At 33.1% G+C, this 26,244-nt stretch overlaps 1 protein-coding gene across 3 annotated transcripts; it reads left to right on the forward strand.

The window, feature by feature from the left end:
* Positions 1-5: 5 nt before the first annotated feature.
* LOC139511595 (MKI67 FHA domain-interacting nucleolar phosphoprotein-like) lies at positions 6-11,733 on the forward strand. 3 transcript variants are annotated; one of them, XM_071298463.1, is made up of 6 exons: positions 6-162; positions 6,614-6,745; positions 7,738-7,846; positions 9,177-9,394; positions 11,222-11,435; positions 11,472-11,733. In XM_071298463.1, exons 1-6 carry the CDS (start codon positions 37-39, stop codon positions 11,711-11,713), a joined length of 1,041 nt encoding a protein of 346 aa, XP_071154564.1. In that variant the 5' UTR covers positions 6-36; the 3' UTR covers positions 11,714-11,733. The 3 variants fall into 3 exon arrangements, with proteins under 3 accessions (XP_071154564.1, XP_071154565.1, XP_071154563.1); XM_071298464.1 differs by having other exon boundaries at positions 11,508-11,733; XM_071298462.1 differs by having other exon boundaries at positions 11,222-11,733.
* The last annotated feature ends 14,511 nt before the right edge of the window (positions 11,734-26,244 follow it).

Below are 26,244 nucleotides of genomic sequence, written 5' to 3' on the forward strand. Positions count from 1 at the left end.
AAAGCCTGGGAATTAGTTTTTGTACGAACAGCAAAGATGGCATCCCCCAGACAGAAACGTGTGACTAAAAAAAGTAAAGAAACTTCACTACCCGAGACTGTTGCTTTAGACGAACATAAACAAAAATCGTTTGAGACGAAGCTAAAGACGATAAAGAAAAATGTTAGTTGTGAAAATTGTTACTCATATACTTCTTTCTTTATATAAGCTGAGTTCAGATCTCGTTTCCGACTTTCGCAATTTCGGCCATACTGCCATCAAATTTATTATAAAGCACTTATTATAAACATATTAGTGCTGTTTTTTAAATGAAATATTCCATGATTGGATATAGAAATAAATGCCCTGGATCGCAACTGATATAAGATGTGTTCAACACACATACTCATACTTATACTCATATCTGATAAATATCTTAGCTCAGAGCCACCAGATCTAAAATCTGAATCCGGGTCCGTTCGCGCCCATTCACGTTCGCACCCACTCATGTTCGCCCCCTTTCACTTTCGCACCCTACATGTTCGCACCCAAAGTCCGTTCGCACCCTACATGTTCGCGCCCAATTTTAACTTTGTAATCAAGTATTATTGTTTTCATTGTCTGAAAATAAAGTGATACAGCATTTTTTTTGTGTTGAATAAATCTTAATCATGTATTGGATAGTGTATTGTTAAAATAATAATATTCCTTTCTAAATAAAGTGGGATTCTGTCAACGTTTTATTTTGTGTTGAATAACTCTTTATCATGTTTTGGTTAGTGTATTGCTATAACTTTGTTTCATTGACTTGTTTCAAAATGAAGTGAGATTCTGACTACGTTTTTTTGTGTGTGTGTTGATTAAATTTTATCATATTTTGGTTATAATATTGTATTGCTATATTTTATTGTTTCATTGTTTCAGATCAAAGGGACACAGCTGTTAAAACCAATTATATTTTGTGTTTTTCACTTATCTTCAATCTTTTACTCATACCAAGCTATAAATACATTCAGAATTTACACGAAAGCAATTAAAAAAAAACAATGATGATTTTCCAATTATTCCACTGGAATTTGAATTAAAATTGGGTGCGAACGTGTAGAGTGCGAACGGACCTTGGGTGTGAACGTGCGAGGTGCGAACGTGTAGGGTGCGAAAGTATATTGGGCGCGAACGGACCTGATACCCTAAAATCTGATGACATTAGTGAACAACTGTGGGTTAAGGTTCAGATTACAGGGTCACCGGATTTATACATAGGTAGTTTTTACAAACCTCCAAATAAAACTGAGGAGGAATATTTATCACACTTAGGAAAATCTATCTCCAGAATAAAACGTAGTGAAAATTGTCACCTTTGGCTAGGTGGTGATTTCAATCTTGGCGGAATTGATTGGAACAACTACTCTATTAAACAGAAGGCATACAATTCAAAACAATGTCAACAACTTATAGATTTATGCCAAGACAACTATTTGGAACAAGTCGTAACAAAACCAACACATTACACAGAAACATCACAGTCCACACTTGATCTCTTTTTTACTAATAACAGCTCTCTAGTAAATAAAACTGAAGTAATTCCCGGAATTTCCGATCATGAAATTGTTTATATTGAATCCAACTTAAAACCTAGAAGAGCAAAAAAACCACCTAGAAAAGTTTTCCTATACAATAAAGCAAATACTGAACAAATTAAAGAAAAGCTAAATGACATACATCTGAACAATATTACAAACCTAGAAAATCTCACAATGGACGAACTTTGGGATAATTTCAAAACAAAGGTATTAAAAACCATGGAAGAGTCAATCCCTACTAAAATGATTAATAACACCAAACAAAAACTACCATGGATTAATAAAGAAATAAAGTCACTGATTAGAAAAAGGAACAAATTGTTCAAAAAAATGAAAACAGACTCGCATAGTAAAATAAATAAACAGTACAGGGAAACAAAAAAGCTGCTTCAGAAAGAGACTAGAAAAGCTTACTGGACATATCTGGAAAACATTATTTGTTACGACGAGAGCTTACAAACCTCGCAAAAACAGAAAAAATTTTGGAATTATATTAGGTCCACCAAAAAAGACAGTTCAGGAGTTGCACCATTAAGATCTGAAGGTATGCTGATAGACGACACAAAACAAAAAGCTGAAATACTCAATAAACAATACCACTCTGTTTTTACACCTGAAAATGATAAAGAACAAATACCAACTCTTTCCGACAACTATCCATCTATGGCAGAAATACATGTAACACCAAATGGCATAGAAAAACTTTTGAAAAATCTTGATCCATCTAAAGCTACAGGTCCAGACGAAATACCAGCACGAATTCTTAAACAATTTGCACCAGAATTTGCACCACATCTCGCTTTCATCTTTAACACATCTTTTTTGAAAGGAGATGTACCAACAGACTGGAGACAGGCAAATGTGATCCCTATTTTTAAAAAAGGCGAAAAATACCTAGCCAGTAATTACAGACCTGTCTCTCTAACATGCATTTGCTGCAAAATGCTCGAACACATTGTTGTAAGTAACATACTAAAACATCTGGACACACATAACATCCTTGTGGACAATCAGCATGGCTTCAGATCAAAACGCAGCTGTGAAACACAGCTACTTACTTTAAGTCATGAACTACTTAGTAACCTCCATAATGGTGTACAAATTGATCTTATTATTTTAGACTTCTCCAAGGCATTTGACAAGGTACCTCACAAAAAGTTATTAAGGAAGATGGATAATTATGGCATAAGGGGAAATACACAAATGTACCTGGAATTGGGTATCAGCCTTCCTTAGTAACAGAACGCAACAGGTTGCCCTTGACGGAGAGGTATCTAGTCAAATGCCTGTGGTAAGTGGGGTGCCCCAAGGCTCGGTTTTGGGTCCACTACTTTTTCTCATCTTCATTAATGACCTACCTGCAGCAGTAACATCAAAAACACGCTTGTTTGCAGATGATTGTATCTTATACAGAAACATAACAAACCAACAAGATTGTACCATACTACAAAATGATCTAAACTGCCTAGCCAATTGGGAAAAAACTTGGGGTATGCAATTCCATCCTGAAAAATGCAACTCCCTCACTGTAACAAGATCACAGTCACCATTCAAACATGATTATGTATTAAAAGAAATGTATTAGAATCCGTCAGCACTGCAAAATATCTTGGTATCACCCTTTCTCACAACATGTCTTGGGATACACACATAAATAATATTACTTCAAAAGCAAATAAGATCTTAGGCTTTCTAAAAAGAAACTTGAAAATAAACCAGGAAGAAACTAAAAGTTTGGCATACAAATCCATGGTACGTTCTAATTTAGAATACTGCTCTTCAGTTTGGTCACCTCACACCCAAAAACAAAAAAACAACATTGAAAAAGTACAAAGAAGGGCAGCACGCTATGTCACCAACAGATACCACAACACCAGTAGTGTTACTTCCATGATTGACCATCTTCAATGGAAGTCACTTGAAACTCGCAGAAACATCAATCGAGTCACTATGCTTTACAAAATCTCTCACCATCTCATTGCAGTAGACCCAAACCTTTACCTTGTACCACAGCCAGTCAAAAACACCAGATTCACTAATCCATTACAATACCAGACATTTAGCACAAGAACAGACTATTTCAAGTACAGCTTTTTTCCATTCACTGTTGTACTGTGGAACTCACTCCCACAAAACATCATCAGCGTTAACCCCCTGGATCAGTTTAAAATACTGATCCAGAGTCAGTATATTTAGATATCTAACCTGTTTGTAAATAATGTAAATGCGTTAATTTTTGTTTTGTTTTTGCACAAAATTATTTTTGAATTATTGCACAAAATTAGTTATTATATTTTATTAAGTGTCTGTTTGTGATGCGCCGACGTATAGTCATCAATGTGCTGATGGATCGTCGTATGATGTAGATGTAGAACACTCACGAAAAATGTTGTCAGAATCTCAGAAACAAAATATTTATAGCAATACACTTTCCAAAACATGATTAGGAATTATTCAACACATAAAACATGTAAAACACAACATTGTCAGAATCCCAATTCCTTTTGAAACAACGAAAAAGAAATATGGATATCAATACACTAACCAAAACATAATTAAGATAATTTTTATCAACACATAAAATAGTCCGAGATTACTCTGACGTCCAACGGCTGTTTTGCCAGACAAGCTGGGGCCCAGTGTTCTCCCCAGGCCGATTTGACGCTGCGGTGCCTCAGCGCCTTTATAATATTTTCGTGAATACCGCAGTGTCTTAATTTGCCGCTGTCCCTTGATACTTGATCCTGCAGCGTTTATATTTTCACATTTTCACAATAAATGTTGGTTAAAATTGTCAAGTTGCTGATCATCGGTGAGAGGTCGCTCAGTGTTACGCAATATCTGATAATTAGTTTTACCTGAGCCACGCTAATCTCAGCCTTATCGGACTCTGTTATCATGTAATAGCGTAAATGATCATCAAGAAGATAGATATTTTTAGAAGAAAATTTTAAAATTTAAAAACTTTAGTGCAGAAATTGAAGAAATAGATTGCAAATACATTGTATTTACACATTGTGTGTGTGATTACTTGACTGTTAAATAACGAATTTTTTCATTGGTTGAGAAGAAGAATCTATTTAAACACGACCAATGAACGTGTTCAATACACGTGATCAATTTGAATACACATTGCTAAAGATATTTACGATGAAAATTATGAATGAGAGTATTTGTATTTGAAAAAATTAAAATAAACTTTGATTAACGATAACAAGTAGTGATTTATTTTAATTGAAAGTGAAAAATGTTGCTTGCAAGGTAAATTCGTCTCAAACTCATATTTTTGGAAATAAAATGATCTTTGAACGTGAATCCGTGCTGGAAGTATGTGACAATCAACAAGGGTACGGAATCGCCGCAGCTTCTGTATAATGTCACCAGTAAATACTTTGAATGGTCTTAACTTTAACGAAGATAGGTTTTAACAATAATACACACGGAAGCGTAAATAAATGTCTAACTACGAAAAATGGTCAGCTGTTCATTAAAATATTTTTGTTTTAAAAAGTTGCATACCAAATATCTTAACCATGTTTGATTTTATTAATTCTGAATGAACATGCTCTCTGCCAATAACAAAGGGGTGAATTCTAAGCAAAAGGCAGATGATGAAAATAGAAGTATTTTTTCAGACCAATGACTTCTAATGAAAAGGGAAATACACCTCCGATCCGTCTACACTCAGCTGTCAGTATAAACAGATATTATTGCTTCCCCTAATCCCAACCGAGCTAAAGTTTTAGCAGTGATAAAAGCAAGCACCATGTTTCTAGTTTCAGTGACAAGTGGCTGACTGAGTTTTCATTGCTTAGAAATGATAAAGAGGGTATAAGCAAAAGTTATTGTGAGAGGGGGTGTTCAACCCCTAAAGAGGATAAAGACAAAGTTGAGGAACAGACTGTCCAACAAAATAATATCATCTTGAAACAATATATCCCTAGAAGGAGTAGAGAGTACAGAGATGAATATTTTTATTTTGACATCTTGAATGGACTGAATAAATAACTTTTGTGTTTAAATCAATTTATTTCATATATATTCTTGTAATTCATTAATACTTTGCACTATTAAACACACAACACAAAGCATTATAACTCATATTGCATGTCATGCATTGTCATGATTTATGACTGATTGATTCAGATCACAAAAGTTCACTATAAAAAAGAGTTACGCACCCTTGAATTTTGCGCCTTAGAAAAATCTTTGGGAGAACACTGGGGCCGTGGGATGTCGGAGCTCGTCCCATATCAAAAAGTGGATATTTGCCCACCCAAAATAGATATGTTGCTTCGTCGCTTCTGGTGCCGATTGAGGGCCTTGAAATTATATAAATCGGGCATCAATCTGTTCATTTTTCATTTATCTCTTCATTTATGTAAGTTTCACCTACCTGCCAACCTTTATTTTTCCATATTTTAATAGTTTTCACAGAGACCCAAAATTAAAGATTTCTGCATTTTGACTTTCATTTTCAAAGATTATCACGTGACCAAGAGAAAATAGTGCAAATGACCATATTGTAACTCCTCGTTCATTTACGATGCAAGTTATCTAAATGTCCAAGAGCTTCCGATTGTTATCGTGGTCGGACCTAAATGCTTAATACAGATCTCCTGTAAAGGAGGTGAAAAATCGTGGTTAGCTTCTAAATGTTAAACATCGATGTCCTATGAAGGAGGTGAAAAAATATAAATATTTGCATATTTGAGTCTCGAGGCCACAAACTCTCTCGTAACTTGACGTCCATTTGAAAGTGAAAGTCAAAATGCATGGCCGCATAGCAATTAAATAATTACTATAAGCAAGCAAAATAAAAATCTGTCTATTCTCTTATTTGGCAGCCCCCAAAATCCCTTTACACATGTTATATCAAGCTCTTTAAACTATAATTTTTCAATAATTACTTTGCATCAAACCATTCTGTTTTACACCTAAATTACAATTTAGTTTCTTTCTAATTTTCCTAGGCTATCAACATGATCAAAGGCACTGATTTTTGTGTTACTGCTACAGATAAATTTGTACATGTAATATTTATTTTTCAGAACAAAGATGGGACATCACCAGGAGTTGTGTATCTTGGCAATATACCACATGGATTCTTCGAACCTCAAATGAAACAGTTCTTTCGCCAGTTTGGAACAGTACAAAGATTAAGATTATCTCGTAGTAAAAAGGTTTGCTAATCCTTGTACAAATTACTTTCAAATATATAGATATCTCCTGTCTTCAGAACTCATTTTCGTTGATTTGATGTTTGTATTACTGACACTTTTAACACAACAGAATTTCAGGTAAAGCTAGTATTTAAGAAAAGTCTTTTGTCATCTTGATGCTGGCCTGGAATGACAACAAATATAAAAACAATGCATGTTTAATATCGATCTTGATTTTTCATAATATACGAAAGCAAATTATTAAAAAAAATTATGAAGGTACGATGCTACTCTTTTCAGGAAGTTTTTGTATCTACATGATCATAATTATAAACTATATTTTTATAGGAAATATAGGAAAGGTATACTGACCTAAGAGGTCTCAACAATAGGGTGCAAACATTAATCCACCATTCTGCCTCTGATGAAGGTCCCTTTTGGACCAAAACCTGTCAGGCTATGAACATAAATAGGCACTGTTAATTATGTGTACTGTCATACTATATTTTTATGCTTTCATAATATATTTTTCTATACTTTGCATTAATGTAATTTCAGTCATGCTTACTTCAAAAATATCATGAAAATATGGCGTTCTCGAAAAACTGTTCTTGACAGTTGAAATTTCACCAGGAAACTATAGATTCACTCTTCAAAGTAACTTTTTGCTTTTACATGTAAAATTATGTTTTTTGATGGTTTTATTGGATTTTTCCATTTTGTTTATTTATGGGATAACTTATTACAAATGTAATACTAATACATAGACACTAATTGGCACTCATACCACATCTTCTTATACAAATGTAACTACAAAAACTACAAGTATCAATTTTGAAGTTCATATACCAGTATTCATTTGTTAATTCAATTTTTGCCGTTTTGATAAAAGATATATCAGGTTTATCTTTGTGTATTTATTTTGTTATCTTTTTATAATTTGATTCATTCCTTCATTCTAGCATTGACTTTCTTGGTATTGATGTTTGACACTTCCTTTATACATTTTTCAGAGTGGCAAAGGCAAAGGTTATGCTTTTATAGAGTTCCAATGTGATGATGTTGCAAAGATAGTTGCTGAAACAATGAATAACTATTTGATGTTTGAAAGATTGTTAAAATGTAAGTTCATTACCTGAGTTTACGTGAGATCTTTAATGCATTGAAATACCTAAAACAATTTTTATACATGTTTATGTATGGATTCAGAGTTTTGATTTCCGTCATTTATCCTCATTTGATGCCAATAGAAGTAGAAAAGCAAAGCATTTTTCAAAGACTCTGTTACTAGTTTAACTTTTACATTCACTGCCCTTGTAAAAAAGATTAATTGCTGGTAATTTCAGCAACAATAGGCTTAATCGTGGCAGTCAGTTTTTATTGGTGAAGGAAGCTGGAGTGTCTGGAGAAAACCATCAATCTCGAGTAGGAAAACCGACTTTCCTTGTCAATTAAGTCTAGTGCACCTGCCATGGTCAGAATTTTACTCAATGTCAGTAGTGTCAGTAATGAAAGGCTAGTGTTACAGTAGATGAGCTATAAAAAAAGGTGTTGCACATGAAAGTCAATAAAAGTTAAAGTTAGATTTATTTTCTAAATATCATACAACATAATCAATTTTCTCCAAGCCAAAAATCGAAGTAGCGGAGGTAATAGGAACTATAAATGACATACTTACCATCTGTTGAAAATACTGGTAATGGATATGTATTGTCCTACAATCTCGGTGTTGGGCTACTGTGGAATCAGAATTATTTGTTGGATACTTATTATGGATTTTGTGGATACAATTGAAACATGAAATTAAATGTTCAATGAATGACAAATTTGTTTAAGATTTGTATGCAGACTGTGAGAAAACCATGGAATTAAATATCCATGAACTAAATATCCACGAACATTCAACTTTACCTTATACACGGATATTGGTACCCACAAAAATAAATGAATCTACAGTATATTGCATACACTTTGGGCCACAATTAAAAATATTTTGGTTTGCCCAAACCCTACCCAAAGGTTGAGACAGTACAAAAAAATGTAGGTAGGTAGGTAGGCATTTTCTTTTTTTTTTGAAAAAGAGAAATTAAAGTATCAGGTGTTTATTAGCCTTCATGCCTATCTGATTAAAAAAAAACTTCTTCAAATCAGGACAATAAAAGAGTTTGAGTAGGCAGCTTTTTTCTAGGTAGGTAGCGTTTGGGCAAACAAACCTATTCTTTTTTATAGTCTTGTTTATTTGTCTGTCTGTCCAACAAATAAGTATGTCACAACTTTTACATGTCTATGTATCACTACAGAATGATGACACATTTGACCATAAGCTTCTCAGTGATACATGAATGTTTTTTTTTTGTATCTGTAGGACATATACTTACTGTTTGACAATATTTTGTTTTTCTGGTAATATTTGTTATGTGTATAAATAATAATTGAAGTTTAAATGTTTCAGGTAAATATGTACCACAAGAAGAACAACATCCTGCATTGTTTAAAGGTTCACAAAGACAATTTTCTAAACCTAAATCTCATTCGATAGCCATAAGACGTCATAACTTCAAAAATCTTGACAAAAAAGTAAGGTCTACAGCAAAAAGATTTTTGAAAGGTCATGAGAAAAGAATAGCTGCTTTGGCTGAAATTGGAGTGGAGTTGAAGATAAAAAATGTTGTAAGTATACCAAAAAAAGGTTAAAATCAATCTTTCATACTGTACCAAGAAAGAAACACCAACTGAAATTTGTTTAACTTTTTGATTGTATTTGTAGTACATGGAGGCCAAAATAAGAATTTGTATGTTCATTGTAACGTTTCCTTCCCTTTGGAAAATGTTAGTATATAAATATATAATTAATAATGTATCGACAAAATGCCTTAAGTTTTGTTTGCATTCTTTTCCTTGAACTCAATTTCATATGATAAAATCATAAATAATTTTGAAATGAAAGAAAGTTGTGAGCTTATAAGTTTTGGCTTTTTTTTATGCCCCACCTACGATAGTAGAGGGGCATTATGTTTTCTGGTCGGTGCCTCCATTCGTCCATGTGTCTGTCCATCTGTCCCACTTCAGGTTAAAGTTTTTGGTCAAGGTAGTTTTTGATGAAGCTGAAGTCCAATCAACTTGAAACTTAGTACACATGTTGCTTATGCAGTGATCTGGAAGGATTTTTTCTCTATGGGCCCAGGGCCCCTCAAAATTAAATTCAAGGGGCCATTTAAAAAAAATAATGGGCCATGTTGTCATATGAATGGGCCATTTGAATTGACTACAGTGAACAAAGTAAAAAGTGTATATCTCAGCAAAGAGATGGTAGTACTTACCATTATGATTTTAAATAATATTATAAATATTGTGCCTGTGATTTTTTTATTTCAATTCAACAAAGAATGTAAAATAATTTCTTCCAAACCAGATAATATTTAAGATATCCTTCATTTACAATGTTTCTACTGCTACTGTTGTCTTGTTCATGTGCATGGTTTTTTTTTTACATTAAATTTGGGTCTTCGTCGATACCATACTTATTCCCGACGTTCCGTATTAGAGGAGGTATTTGGCATTTCCTCTGCACTTCTTGTATTATTATTACTTCATCACGATGACAACAATAACAGTAGAGAGTATCATTAATTGATAAAACAAAACAACAATTCGCTGAAGGCATGTTTACAAAATGTCAAAACAAGCCAAAGACCAAAAAGTGACAAGGACAGTTAGTCTCCTTTTATGCAGACAAAAACTATATTCATAAAAAGGCTTTGGGGTTTTTCAATCGAAACAGTAGCAAGCTGAACTAAGTTTAAAGATAATAATTAGAGACAAATCTCGTCTGTACTAGCCAAATTTTACAAATTTAAGGTTGTAAAAAATCATATCATGAATGATGGTTAATTATGTTTTTTGGGTAATCAGTTACACCCCATGGTTCTATTATTTCCATAGAAAAACACCCGAGATGTCCCAAAAATATATAGGTGCTCCTATCATTGGAGGAACATTACACAGTTGTGTAAACACGTGGCGGCACGGAACACGATCGGAAATCCATTTGACGATATCTAAACGTATTGAAACGAAGTGAAAAATATCGTGTGCCACGTGGGCGCTTACATAAGTCACTCATTGCGCCATTTCTGGTCGATATGCGCTATAGGCGCAGGGCGCACGACCTTCCCGATCACTGCTTATGATATAATCTTTCTTATTCAAATGCCAAATTAGATTTTTGACCCCAATTTCACGGTCCACTGAACATAGAAAATGATAGTGTCGAGTTTCAGGTTAAAGTCCTATTAATTTGAAACTTAGTACAAATGTTTCTTATGATATTATCTTATAATTTAATGCCGAATTTGAGTTTTGTCCCCAATTTCATGTTCTGTGAACATAGAAAATAATAGTGCGAATGGGGCATCATTGTACTATGAACGCATTCTTGGTTTCATCAATGTAGCATTTTATTTTAAAGATAAAAAATTTCTTTTTGTTCTTTTCTAGGAATTAGCTGTGGCTGAAGCAAAGAAACCTATAGTACCTAAACCTAAAAAGGAAACAGAAACCAGTAATAAGGAAGGCCAAGTGAAACAGAAGGCAGTTGTCACAGTCAAAGAAACAGAAACTCCAGATGGTGTAAATACACCTCCAAATAAAAGACAAAAGAAAACAAATGAAACACCTCGAAGTACAAGAAAGAGGAAAGCAAATGAAACTCCTCCAAAATCAGGACAAAAGAAAACGAATGAAACACCTCCAAAATCAGGACAAAAGAAAACAAATGAAACACCTCCAAAATCTGGACAGAAGAAAACAAATGTTACACCTCGCAATACAAGACAAAAGAAAACAAATGAGGTGAAAAGTGAACCAGCAAAAACATTGAAAAGAAAACGCATAGAAAAGCCGTCTGGACTTTCAACTGGCAAAAAAGCAAAAAGTGTGCAATCACCCAAGAAATCTGTAACTCCTAAAAAGTTAAAATTGGCCAAATGAATAAAACGTCTTTTACATCACATTGTATATGTTTTATTTAAAGTTGAACTATTTTTTGGGATATGATTGCTTTCAAGCAATCTGTAGACTTATACCATTGACTCAGGGCCATGCCCTCGCGTCAACTGTTTTATTCTAAACATAAAGGAACATCTCAGATTCTTATGAGTGTCTTGCTTCAAAAGGTAAAAACAAACAAAAGGATTGAATTTAAACAACTGTCCTATAATCTTCATGTTTGATATTTCCCTGGACTTATACGGTATGCGTGTTTTTAACAACACAGAAAATCAGAATTAAGCAGTATTTATATTTAGTGTTTTTATAAATTTAGAAACGGGTCTGAGGGAATTCCCCAGTTTTGATAAAATGTGAGAGTTCCGAGTCTGAATTCCAATAAATCTATTTCTGTCATATAAGAACTGAAGTGGAGTTTTTCTTATTTGTCACCGTTATGAAACTGATATTTGATATTGTACTCTCATAAAGAAATGGAGAACCATCAAGGTGGTTTAATTAACATTTAATATACGTTCTTGCTCCAAATCAAAAGTCTAGGGTTTGTTTATGTTATTGTGCGCATGCGTATAGTTTTATTGACGTCAAGGGGTGTCAGATTGAATGGTTGCTCTGGATTCCCCACTCTGTTGATTAATTTGAAACTCATGGGATCCTTTCTCTGTCTGCTATTGATGGTTATTGCTGTTGCATAATTTTAAATCATATGCATTATTTAAATTAAAACAAATGTAGTCCACATCGTAAATGTGTAACTACAACACCCCTTCTGCCGAAATGGAGACTTCCATATTATCGTTTCCAGTTGTCTCCCTTTGGTAAGTAACTTTCGTCAAAATCAAAATACGATTTGGTTACGGATACGAAACGTCGAGAAAAATTAACTCGTTAGATGTCGATAAACGCCGTATTATATTAAAAAACGATCCCAATTTAAACAGAGAGTGTGTACGGGAAGGAGTCATGCCCACTGACCCAAAGGAAATTAAATATTTAAAGAGTTAGAAATGGGGTTCCTTCTAGAATTAACGTAGGAGAATAGGTGATAAGATACTAGCAAATTAACCTGACGATATCGGGATATGGGTAGTTAGTCGGATCTTAACACATACTTGTGATTTGTTTAAGACTGGTTTTAACGAAGAAATGTCGAAATGTTCAGAACTTAATTAAATCTGTTTTTGGGTAAGATGGTGCAAGCATACGATTTTTATTGCGTCTTACACTTTGAGAAGCGAATAATCTTTAGCTACTTTATTTAAATATTGTGTAAAAACGTTAATTATGAGCTATGAAAGTCAAGTGGCTCAAGCATTTTACTGAGGAAGTTTTAAAAAAATGCAAAGAAATATTTTAACAGTGGGTTAGATTTCATTAGTCTTTGCTATCTATAGATTAACAACTTTTGGTTATATTTATAATTTAGAATCATCATTGAAGGTGGAGCGCAGTTGCACAGTTAATTAATTATACTGATGTGCCATTTGTATGCAAAAGTGACATTCCGTTGTATTATGTGCCAATTCGAAAAAGTTATGCAAGTATTGTCTCCCTGTAACAGGTTCATTATTTTATAATTAAGTTTATGTTTCTGATATAAATTTAAATAGTTACAAAATGTATCAATTCAATATATTTCAGTTTTGTTATTGATGTATCAAAAACATTGATGGACGAATATAATTTCATAAATTTGAAACCTTTAAAATGATTTATACATACCAATATAAAGAACCGTTAATCATTTTTGAAAAAGACTATGATTGATATTCGTATTATTTATCTTCTCTTCATGATAGATTGATTGGGAAATGAACCAAAATTCTCCAGAGGCGGATTTAGGGGGGGGGGGGGGCAGGGGGCCCGGGCCCCCCCCTTTTTGGGAAAAAATTTAGTTGCTTATATAGAAAATTACTGACGCGTGACTGGAGCGGGCCCCCTCTTAGGTCAGTCAGTGGGCCCCCACTTATGCAAATTTCTTAAAACAACTTTCCACTATAAACAAATGTTATTTTATACAAATATAAGGACCTTGTTAGCTAAATCTACAAATTTTATTAGATATTATGAATTTTTATTACAATAGATTAATATGCTAAAGATATGAAGTGAAATGCCTTCTCTCACTCTCAGTGACTGCTGTGGAAAGTAAACTTGGAATTGAAAGTACAAAAATAAAACACAATAAGTACATTGTTCATACACTTGTATCCGGGATTGGCTATTTTTAGGTTAAGTAACTATTCAGATTATGTAAATTACATTTTACATGTGCAGTTGAATTAGTTTTGAAAATAATACTATCCAGCTATACTTGTATCAAAATGTAACGTCAATGAAAACAATGGCAATCTGCTCTTTGATTATCATTTAAGGAGTAATGTATAATTCAGTCGCAATAATCATTGGTTTAATTACACCCCACTTTCCAGGAGGGGAAACTTACTTCTCTCTGTCTGTCTTGGTAAATTTTGGTAGCAGTTTTGTCAGGAATTAAAAATCAGGGATCTCGGTCATAAAACTTTATTCAGTACTCCCAAATACAAAATATGTGCTTGAACCACTAAATCTAGCTTTTTGGTTGGTTAAATTCTGAGTAAAAATCATAATAGTATTCCAAAAATGTTACCACTTTGTCAGAGTCCAGAAGCAAGTGGTAGGTATGCTATTTCAGTTGTCAGTGGCAACAATTTATTAGTTTGTGATTAGGCCTAGTTTATGGTGAACCACTGATGGTAGGTTATTGATATTTAATATGCAGTTGTAAAAGCATTGACACATGTCTTTTATATTATGGAGATTATTTGACCCCACCCCTCAGTCTTTATATTGTATATTGACTGAAACTTTGCTTAATTTACATAGATATAGGAAGATGTGGTATGAGTGCGAATGAGACAACTCTCGATCCAAGTCACAATTTATTAAAATAAATCATTATAGGTCAAGGTACAGTCTTCAACACTGATCCTAAGCTCACAAGGAACAGTAAGCTTTAATGGGCTCCAAAAATTAGTAGTGTAAAACCATTGAAACCGGAAAAACAATAGTCTAATATATATAAAAAAAACGAGAAACACTTAATCCACACATACAAACGACAACCACTGAACATCTTAGTTAGTGAATAGGTCAATTTATGGGAAATAATTAGTGGTAGGTCAATGTTATATTATGCAGTTGTATAAGAAGTCACATATTTCATTTCCAAGGAGATTAGTTGGCCCTGCTCCCTCACTCGTCTAGTGACCTAGAAACTTTTGCTCTGTTTTCATGTATAAGTTTGGAATTTGGTTTAACAGTTTAAGGGACACTGTTGGTGAAAGGGTATGCAGTTGTATATTAAGCATGAGCACATCTCGTTCCAATGGAGAATATTTGGTCTTTACCACTCAGTCATGGTATATTGACTTTGAAAGTTTTGCTTAGTTTAAACATACTACTAAATGATTAGGTTACTTTAAGATGAATATTTCGTGTAGGTCAATGATATTTGGTATTCAAATTTATTGGCATTTGCAAGTTTCATTTCCATGGAGTCCATATAACCCCACGCCCTGAATACAGTTCATTGAGTTTTACATAGTTTACAAGTTAATGTTTGTTTAAAGGAACTTGTGAAAAGTCAATGGTATTTGGTATTCAGTTGTGCAATGTATAAGAATTGGCACATCTCATTTCCATTGTGAATGCTAAATCCTGTACCTTCAGTCATGGCTCATTGTATCTAATATTTTATGCCCCACCTATGGCATTATTGTATGCCCCATCTAGGGGCATTATGTTTTTCAGTCCGTGCATCGTTCATTCATTTGTCTGTCCTGCTTCAGGTTAAAGTTTTTGGTAAAGGTACTTTTTGATGAAGTTAGAAGTCCAATCAACTTGAAACTGGGTACACATGTTCCCTATGATATGGTCTTTTTAATTTTAATGCAAAATTAAGAGTTTTTACCCCAATTTCACTGTCCACCAAACATAGAAAATGATGATGCAAGTGTTGCATCCGTGTACTATGAACACATTATTGTTTTTGCATAATTTTAAAAAAGAAGATGTGGTATGAATGCCAATGATACAACTCTCCACAAGAGACCAAAGACGCAAAAATTAACAAATAAGGTCACTGTATGGCCTTCAACAATGAGCAAACCCAATACCGTATAGTCAGCTATAAAAGGCCCCGAAAAGACAAATGTAAAACAATTCAAAAGAGAAAACTAACGGCCTAATTTTGAATGAACAAGAAACAAATATGTAACACATCAACAAACGACAACCACTGAATTACAGCCTCCTGACTTGGGACAGGCACATACATACAGAAAGTGGTGGGGTTTAACATGTCAGTGGGATTCCACCCCCTAACATAGGACAGTGGTGTAACAGTAAAACTCAAGAACGAACTAGTAAAATCAGTTGAAAAAGGATAAACTCATCAAATGGATACAAATAGAAATACAACAAATAACAAAGACAGAGTGACAGGACGTTGCCGGGTACTTGTATATCCCAACAACAAAAATACACTAAGTACTGATCTGAGAGTACTTGCAGTTACTGACAGCTAGTTTAAACTAACAACTTATATGAAAAAAAATCATGCATCTAAGACTAAATAATCAATCAGGACACATCCAATGGATTTGGTGTAAAGACGTCATAAACAGACAGAGAAAAACATGACCTTGTGCAATGCCAAGATACAGGTATCGACAGATTGTAGTGTGTGAATGTGTATATTAATATAGCCATAATATATAGTTTGCTTTCAATTTACTAAAAACAAAATCAATATTTAAAATACCGATAAGAACAATATTCAATGATCTAAATTAAAATTACAGTGTTAAACTGGTAACTTTTTAGAATAAGTTTATTTTAAGGATCAATTTTACCAGGATCGTTTCTAAAATTCCTTTCCGGATAATGAGGATGTGCTATCTCGTTTGAAATAACTTTTCTACAGGTACAACACAACTTCAAAACCAAATCTTTATATCTATGGAAGAATTTAGGAAAGGTTTTAAGTAATTTGTGGTAACGAAATCCCTGGCCTAATAATTTACCAGTGATACATAGATAACGTTCGTTTAAATCAAAAACGTCATAACAGACACGGGTATAGTTGTGTAATTTAAACACCGTAAGATGGTGTCAAAGGAACATGATCACCATCCAAAAAGGGAAAATTAACAATTTGGAACGAAAAATCGCCCCTTTTGTCGTAAAATTTAGTGTGGAGTTTCCCAAAAAAACGGAATTTCTAAATCTAGGAATGAAAGTTAAGTATTGATATATTAACTTCAAAATAATCATCAAAGTAACAAAGAGGCGAGTCATATCTCTGTGTTCCCAGTTTATTGCTATTTGTTTTGCGTTTTGTCTCATATGATATAAATTATTATAGACAAATAGACACGTTAAATCACAAAAAAAAATGATTAGCAAGCCAAGTTCTACTAGCAAATTTAATTCTGCAAATATAGTTAGTATAGGCTCTGCGACTACTATAACACATGTGCCGACTTTAAAAAATAGTTTGGTTGTTTTTCTAAAGTTGAGGGGGACAACTGACTCAACAGCCTCTATTTAAAGTACGGACATTCCAGAGTGGACTAACATATAAAAGAACAAAGTAATAAAAAACAAGTACAGAATTTTTTTTTTGTGTAAACCAAATATTATGAACGAACAAATAATAATAAGATAAAAAATATTCCGATTAATTATGTTGCCGGTTTAAGCGTGTTCCTTAATGAAACTCAAACGGTACAATTGCCTACTTCCTGTCAGATCAAATGCCAGAATATAGATGATGTTTTCTATTGTTCGGGAGATAATTCATATCTATTGTTTTTACATATTCCATTAGATATGACAACGGAAGCTGACCAGTGTACACAACAGCTTCGATGACCTTAGAGACTATTGCCTTGATTGATGATTGTAAGATATTCATTCACATATTTCCCAATGGAGTGGACTATTTCCGTTCTATAACACAGTATAATTAAATGTGGACGTCAGACACTGACCGGTCAGTGAAATGTTAGTATCACAGGGTACTTAGAGGGACAGTTTAAAATAAAGATAATATGCAGAAAAATCTATATAGACTAGACATAATCTAATAATTACGTAGTCAAAAACCAGTTCGACTCATTCGGACTAAATTTTCTAAACAGATGGATTTCGGTCTTCAAGAAGAGGGGAAAATTTTAGCATTTCAATTTGTTATACCTTAATCTACAAATTTTATAGGAATCAGGAAACCTTTTTTTTTCAAGATTTAAGCACTGTAGACACAGATCTGAGACAAGACAAATTTTAGGTTGTCTATTGACTGGGCAGGTAGAGAAAAAAAGGGAAAAAAGTTCCGTATCTTTTCTAAACATGCATCATTGAAGTCAACTTAGGTATGGTGGCGCACAAGTTGTGCTATTATTTTTCAAGTACGTTCGGTGCACTAAAAGAGTTAAAGAGCAAAAAGCAAGATTGTTTATCATGTTATAACTTATTTACACACGGGAAGATTGAATGTGATGAAATATATAAGTACACATGGTAGTTTGTAGCCATAAAAGTGAAGTAAATAAAATGCAGTTATGTATTAAGTTTTAAAAAGAAACCCCATTGGTATAAGAATAAGAATAAGAATACTTTATTAATCCAATTATGGACCCTTGCGGGTTTTAAATTTCATACAATGATTTGTGTTATAACAATGAAATAATAAATGAAATACATGACAATAGAACACTGAACAGTTATTACATGCACATGGAAGAGAAAGTAATATGGGAGACAATCAATTTCTGTAAGGATTATTCCCCTTTAAACAGATATGGTATTTTGGGTTGCATAAAAATGAAATACAGCCCCAACTGATTACATATAAGGGTATTTTTCTCCCATGTACACACAGCAACCAATTACTAGATATTTATGTATATAATTATATTTCTTTCACAGTTGCAAGAATATGATAAGCACCTTAGAGATTTGACTGCAGTTTATTAAAGCTCCAGTCACACTGTCACGTTTCAAGAGCTACGTTTTACTACGTGTTGAAAGCGTAGCGAAACGTGGATGTACGTAACGAAGCGTTTCGAAACGTAATGATCCTTTGTTTAAAACAGGACCTGTTTTGAAAATTCAACAACAAAAGTAGCGAAAATTGAAACAAAGTAGAAACCTAGTAAATGCGTATCAAAGCCTAGCGGAACGTAAAAAAACGTGCTTATAACTACGTATCGAAACGTATCAATGCGTGATGGAAACATGGGTCTACACGTACTAATACGTAGCAAAATGTGATGAGAACGTAGCACAAATCTAGTAAACCCGAGCTTTCAAAATATCGGGACATTATTTATTCAAAACGTAGTTGAAACGTAGCATTTCAAAATGGATTAAAACGTGACAGTGTGACTGGGGCTTAATGCATATAAGCATTTACATATTAATAGATGAAATATGCATACACATAGATAGAGAAATGTGTATTTAAATTTAATTTTTCAACTGAAAATATATATATGGATAAACTTAAAGAGATTTAGCCATTAACAGAATTTGTAGATCTCAATTCAAAACTCTGGATAAGAAAAATACTTAACTTTTTAAGTATATGTTTATCTTCAGTGGTCATTAACCATAAAAGATTTGATTTGCAGTCTAAGTTATTAAAATTTTGACAGTGCTCATGAGCTTGTGTAAACAATGATTCCCGACATTTATTATACAATGGACAGTTTATTAAAAAATGAAACTCATCTTCAATATCATTAAGAGAACAAAAATTACAAGTCCTCTGTGACATTTCTATAGGTTTGTTCTTATGTCGCTCTTTTTCTACTCGTAATACGACATTTGTCATATTAAGATATTTAAATGTTGAAACTAAAAAAAATCCAGAGAGAGACTGTAATTTAATACGGTATGACACGAAACTTTACAAAATTTTAATCGAAATACAGTATTATTGACAGCTAGTGGATATATTTACAATGTAGTAGCTTGAACCAAAAACAATGCCATACACTATACCGCCTCACGATATCAGAAGACTGAATTTTACATCTAAACGTCTATATACCTTGTTAAAATAAAACAAAAAATCATTGCAGATACGGCGTGAACGCTTGGCATTACGAAATATGTATTTTCGTTACTCTATAGGATTAGTTTAATATCATCTCGAGTTCGTATCTGATAATATGATTTGGTCGACATATCGATCGACCGAGAGAGAGAGCGAGCGAGTGAAAGAGTTTGGCGGGACAATGCACACACATACTACGACAAACCATTCCTAAATTCACTTGAATTAAATAACACTCAGTCTAAAGAATATCGAAACAAGAAATAAAATGTAACACTGAAAGTCAAGGAATAATGCACCTTTTAAAAAGCTTTTAAACTAACTTTATTATTTCCGTTTAACATGCAAACTGGTCTTTATCTTCAATCAGAACATTTACACGTTTCAGTCTTTCTCCGAAACAACATTCTAATATGACGTTTTAATTCAAATTTCAAATGGTTTTTATGTTAATAAAGTTTCATTAAAAACATAAGAAAGCCCGTTTTGTTGGTAATAATTACGTAATATTACTTTTTGATTTGTTCTCATTTGTGTCTGTTTCCTGATGTTTTTAAGAATTACACCCACATTTTGATATTCATTGAAATTAAATTGATTGTCACGCGACTGAAACTACGGGGTTTTCTTTGCCTTTCAGTGAAAACAAAGTAAACTTCCAGGAGATCAGACTAAACAGGATTGCCCAGTCGGAAACCTGAATAACATAATTTCAAAAAGAAGATAATTATTTCACGATATTATTTGTTTCTTATACATTCATTATACTTCTATTCTCATACAACGCTATAATTTGCAGATATCATTTTCTTTTGGATAATACCATTTTACAGTCTGGGAGAACATGATTTAGTTTCAGGACTTGTAATTGAGTTTGAACTAGCTTTCAGTTGCTGCGAGTACTGTTAGATCAATACTTTATTTCTTTTGTCTTTCCATAATTATTTATTTTTACATATTCATGCAAATCTGACGAGAGAGGCCATTTCCAACCAAGTAATACACACTGGAGTACTACCAGTACCGTCTCTGGTTTTGTCGAGTGTTGAGGATCACAAACATTTTAAACACCGCTATACAATATTTGTGTCGCGGCATGTTCATAGTCAAATCCCTATGATTCAGTGGTTGTCGTTGGTTGCTGTGTGTTTTTTTTTCATTTTGATCCTTATGGTTGACTTTATATGCGATTGTTTTTGCTTATTATTGAAGGCCGTATGATGATCTAAAATGTATATTTTACATCTACGTCAATTGGACATCGACTCACTCTGATGGATAGTTTTTTTTTTATTGAAAATCATACCATCTATTATGATTAAATTCTGGTCATACATTTTGAAATGCCACGGTGGAACCACGTGGTTTCAACGTTGTTATTCGGTGCATTTTTAGCCATTTTCAAATCATTGCGTTTTTATCTCTCATTCACAGATGGTTCAAGCAAGCTATTTATATATAGTTATCGGAAAAAACAAGAATATTTTCAAATCCCAAAAAGCGATAAAACTTTCATAATGTGGTGTCGTAAAAGAAAGCTACGACACACTTGATATTTTTAACGAGAACAGGGTAATTAAGAGGTCATCGACTTATAATTAGCTGCTTCTTTATTCAACATTAGTATAATAACTATATGTACTTGATCGGTAACCAACGGGAACTGAAAGATAGATATACTATCAAAATTCAAACTAAGAGGATATATCTTCTAGTCACTGTAACAAAGAAGAAAAACATTTTGCAGATGATTACTGCATAAAATGTTGAACATCTTACTTTAATGGTATGCAGGCTCTATATGAGACAATTATATATCAAAGAGCCAAACGACGATTTTGTAAACAGTGGTTATGGTACGGTCTTCAACAATGAGCAAAACTAAGCATAAGATTAAATGTTTCTGACGTGAGACATGTGCATAAAGGATATGGCGGAGTTGAACATGTTTTTGAGCGCCCTTACTTGGGACATTAGTGTAAAAGCAAAACATAAGAACGAACTGTAAAAATCTGTTTAAAAGGACTTGAATCATCTGATCAGCAAGAAGCAAAAGACACAAAATATCGACAATAGAGTTATCGCAGTTACTGAAATCTAGTTTCAAATAATGCATGTTTTCCAAGACTTAAATATCAACCAGTACACCTTAGACGGATTAAGAACAAAGACTTCATAAACAAATTAAAACATTCCTGTTTCAGACACGGACATTGTAAACGAGTTGCGAAGTATAATACACACCGCAAACGTAGACAAAAGGAAACTCATCTTTCAAATGTTAAAACTTTAAAAGCTTTAATCGTCTTATCGCAGTTCTAGTAAGATTATCTACCACATACGTTTTTTTTTATTGCAAAAGAAGGCAAAACGAATTGCAGCAAATAACTGTTAAATCAGTATATTTTTCACAGAATTATTTGCATGAATTAGTTGGATAAGATTGTGTGGATGTGAAGTGTAGAGAGTCAAAATTTACCACCCAAAGCTTGTTATTTACAATCATCTGGCACGTTTTTACACTCTAAAGAAATCCGTTATTGTCACATGTTTAGATACAAAAAAGAATTAAAAGTTCTTCAATTGTAGTCAGGGTACAAGATAAAAGGACTATTTGTTTTAGAACGCTTACTAGAAGCCAAAATGAAACTACATTTGATGGTTTTTTAATCATCTAATTATCGTTAATTTGCTTCTTGTATAAAAGAACACGGTAACATAAAATATTTATTTTAACAAAACTTTTACTTAATTTTCCATTAGCTAATGATAACATTAAACACTATTCAAAAAAGCAATTAAAAAGCCATAACAAATCGTCGATTAAACAATTAAATTTCAATATTTGAAACCATGCAATTGCAACTTAATGATATCGGTTTCAGATAACGTATTGTTAATAGAAAAAGAGCGTTTTTAAATATTAGAATACTACGCAAGAAATTATTATATTGCGCGAATGTATCGGTATTTTATAGTTTTGTTATCATTCTATTGTATTCTAAAATAAATATTTTTTTTGAGTAATATACTATCGTATTTATTCATAAAAGTTGCAATGGTGTACAACGTCTAAACACGCCATCAATTGACAAGAGAAAACCAGTTATGTGAGTGACATAGAGACCAATTGTTAGATAGATAAAAATAGCATAAGCATCCACATAAAACATGAGCCGTGGACCAAAGCAAGAGAGACAGCTTTAAACACATAAGAGAGCTAGAGAAATTTAACGAAAGTATGTAAAGCAGAATTAACAAATGTGAAAAAAGACCAAGTATTTAAAGCAATACAGCAATACCATTTACACAACTAAATTTGAATGTAACGATCTTAACAAAATTTTCTTTTCTTGTTTTTATACATAAATTATATTAAAGGCATTCATACAATAATAACAAGTAATCACTCTCTTTCAAGATGGCAGACGGCTATCGCCATTTTGAATTGAAGACCTGTCAAGATACTGTTCAGTCATGAAACGATTGTCTACTAACAGATTGATGTACAAAGGAATATTTATATGGTTATAATTGATGATGAATATAACAAATTTATCACTGTGATGTCCATCTTATATTTAAATTTCTTAAAATAATCACATTTATATTTTCATGTTGTCAGGTGTTGACACGACACATCCTTCATTAATCGGTATTGTCTTCATGATAGAAATTTGTCCTAAGTCGGTCTCGTCGATTTAAATTACGATCCTCCAGCATATTTGGTCCGATTAGCGATTGATTTGGCATGAGATGACACGATTTTGATACATCTCTTTAATCATGTAATGAAGTTATTCTAAAACTGCAAAATCTCCCGAGGGAAGGGACGTTGACTTGTATTAAACACACGGAATAATATTTGGAACGATGACCTATTGAAATCTTATAAATCTAGTTCATAGAAAAGTGCCATGGTGGAACATCGTGCCATCTCATCTCCGAACTATTTTCATAATAATTTACCTATCGGATCAAAAGAAATCAACATGCTCTTGATTCGTCGGTAACCAAGGTCGAATAGCTAGGTTGGTCTCGTTTGATTCCTCTGTAAAATTTTCAGTGTACCTTTGGAACATACAAAAATAGCGGCTGGGTCCCAGTCTAAATGTAGATTTTCGAAACTAATCTAACATGAGGGATAATCTATCACGTCTTGGAATCTCTTTAAATTTGAGCAAATGCGCAAATGATTTCCAGAAGCGGTGCCAAATCAACGAGACACAAACACAATGTGTAAAAGATCTGGCAGGCTTTTTAACCTTTAATTTGGAAAATCAACAAATTTCATGCGATATAAATTAAAATAACCAAAAATTACCCAGCGCATGTCAATTTTATTATTAGTTCTTTTTTTTCTAACGACAGCTACAGGTTATTTTTTTCCACTACTATAGAATGTATAGTATTTAAAATACATTTGATGCCTTTATTCAAGTTAAATTCTATATATGTCATACAAGTCTTATATGAAGTTAAAACTTGATGGTATTTGTCACAGCTTTTATGCATAACTTAACAAAACACAAAAATAATCAGAATGTTAATTGCAAACCTAGGGGGTATTTAGTGAAGGAGACGCCGCCTATATGAAATATAGAATATGAAAACAAGGCATCGCATAAACCATTCAGTTATTAATCAGTGATTGGGTTACGGTTATCGTGTACATATTTTGTTATTTACTTGATGGAGATTGAGGATTGACTGACTGTAATAAATTCGGGTAATCTGCCTTCTATTTTTTTGTTCGTGTACGGACCTCATCTGTTGTTGTCTTAAGTTATATCTAAATGTTTGTCTCTCAATAATTTGGTATTCGATATCTATATCGTATTGTCTCTCTTAAATTCGTATACACACCTGTTCTATACTTTTGGAAAAGTTGTGTCTTTGGGTTACTGTCATACTTATATATTTTGTGTACCACATAGCATCTTTTAACTACGAAATGTATTCAAATGTTAAAATTACGTAGTTTCTTACCATAAGCTTTAGGATATATTACATAATGCACATTTCAATGAAAATTTAAGTCAAAATTGTCCTAGTATCTCAGCTGTATTTTGAACTTCTAAGACGAAAGACCAAAAAAGCTTTATTGATAATGAACAAATATATATTCAGCTGTTAATTAAAAATAGACGATGAAAAAATCGGTTATGTCAAACTTGCGTAAACCACAGAATGTCGAACAACTCATCCTTATACGAGGCTCCTTGTAGGGGTCCTTTTTATTTTTGTGTTCTGTATTTTTTATGGCGTTTTTCTCTAATCTTGATATTTTTTGAGACTGTTCTCTTTTCCTTATACTACCTCAGCACCCTATTATTCTCTTTATTTATTGCCTTATTTTTCTCTATTCTTTATGCTATTTTCCCGTATACTTGGCCTATTATTCTCTATTCTCTAATGTTTGTTCCATTTTTCTGTATACTTGGCCTCCCATTACCTATTCTGTAAACCCCATATAGACCCTCTCAAACGCTCTGGTCAATTCTGTTTCATTATCAAAAGTAAAAAGATCTATCTGCCTGTCGTTTTTAATTTATTTCTTAGTAAGAAAGTAGATATACTGCGTGAAGAATAATGATGTTAGATGGCTGTGCTCTTCCTGTAAAAGTCCACAGGCCGACAGGTTCTAATTATCGTTCTAAGTGTAGTAAAAGTATACTTGGTTTATTTCTGATAAAGAATGGATGTTGTTACTAATGTCAATGGTGTTAATTTTAAAAAGCTATTACAGGAATTTTACTTTTACAAAGATACGGAAATTCGATTACTGCCAAAGAAAATACTCATGCAACAGACATATTTGTCACCAGCAAGTACATGCGTATCCATCTTGATTTCACAATGTTTTGAACAGAAATACTTATCTTAATCAAGAATACGTTTGTTTGAGTGTGTTCATGTTATTACAAACGTTAAAACAGACTCACTGATCGAATACTGATGTACCCCGATTTTTGACATTTTTACTTATTATGTCTGTTTGTTTTGTTCACACATCGGTGTCAATATAATGGAATCTTGTTCGACTGTCATACAAGTGAGAGGTTTAGCTTGCTTTAAACCCAGGTTTAATCCACCCTTTTCTACATCAGAAAATCCTGTACCTAGCCAGGAATAGGATAGTTGTTTTCCATTCGTTTGATGTGTTTGGGCTTTTGATTTTGCCATTTGATATTGGACTTTCCGTTTTTAATTTTCTCGGAGTTTCTAGTCTTTTTAGTGATTTTACTTTTAGGACACTTAGTATTTCTTTGTTTCTTGCGTCATTATTTAATCGGGATATTCACATGGAACATATGAGCTCATATACCCTACCTGCCAACTGTCGTCCGTCTATTTGCGGGAGAGTTCCCCCATGAAAGCTGCCAAAATGGAAATTTTGAAAGAGCAA

The sequence above is a fragment of the Mytilus edulis genome, chromosome 2 (genome assembly GCF_963676685.1).
Source record: "Mytilus edulis chromosome 2, xbMytEdul2.2, whole genome shotgun sequence".
NCBI lineage: Eukaryota > Metazoa > Mollusca > Bivalvia > Mytilida > Mytilidae > Mytilus > Mytilus edulis.

What these genes read in the sequence shown, in the direction of transcription:
- LOC139511595 (XM_071298462.1), top strand. Translation starts at nt 37, where the DNA reads ATGGCATCCCCCAGACAGAAACGTGTGACTAAAAAAAGTAAAGAAACT. An exon ending in TAAAGACGATAAAGAAAAAT is followed by an intron (nt 163 to 6,613) that starts GTTAGTTGTGAA and finishes TTTATTTTTCAG; the next exon opens with AACAAAGATGGGACATCACC. An exon ending in GTTTGAAAGATTGTTAAAAT is followed by an intron (nt 7,847 to 9,176) that starts GTAAGTTCATTA and finishes TAAATGTTTCAG; the next exon opens with GTAAATATGTACCACAAGAA.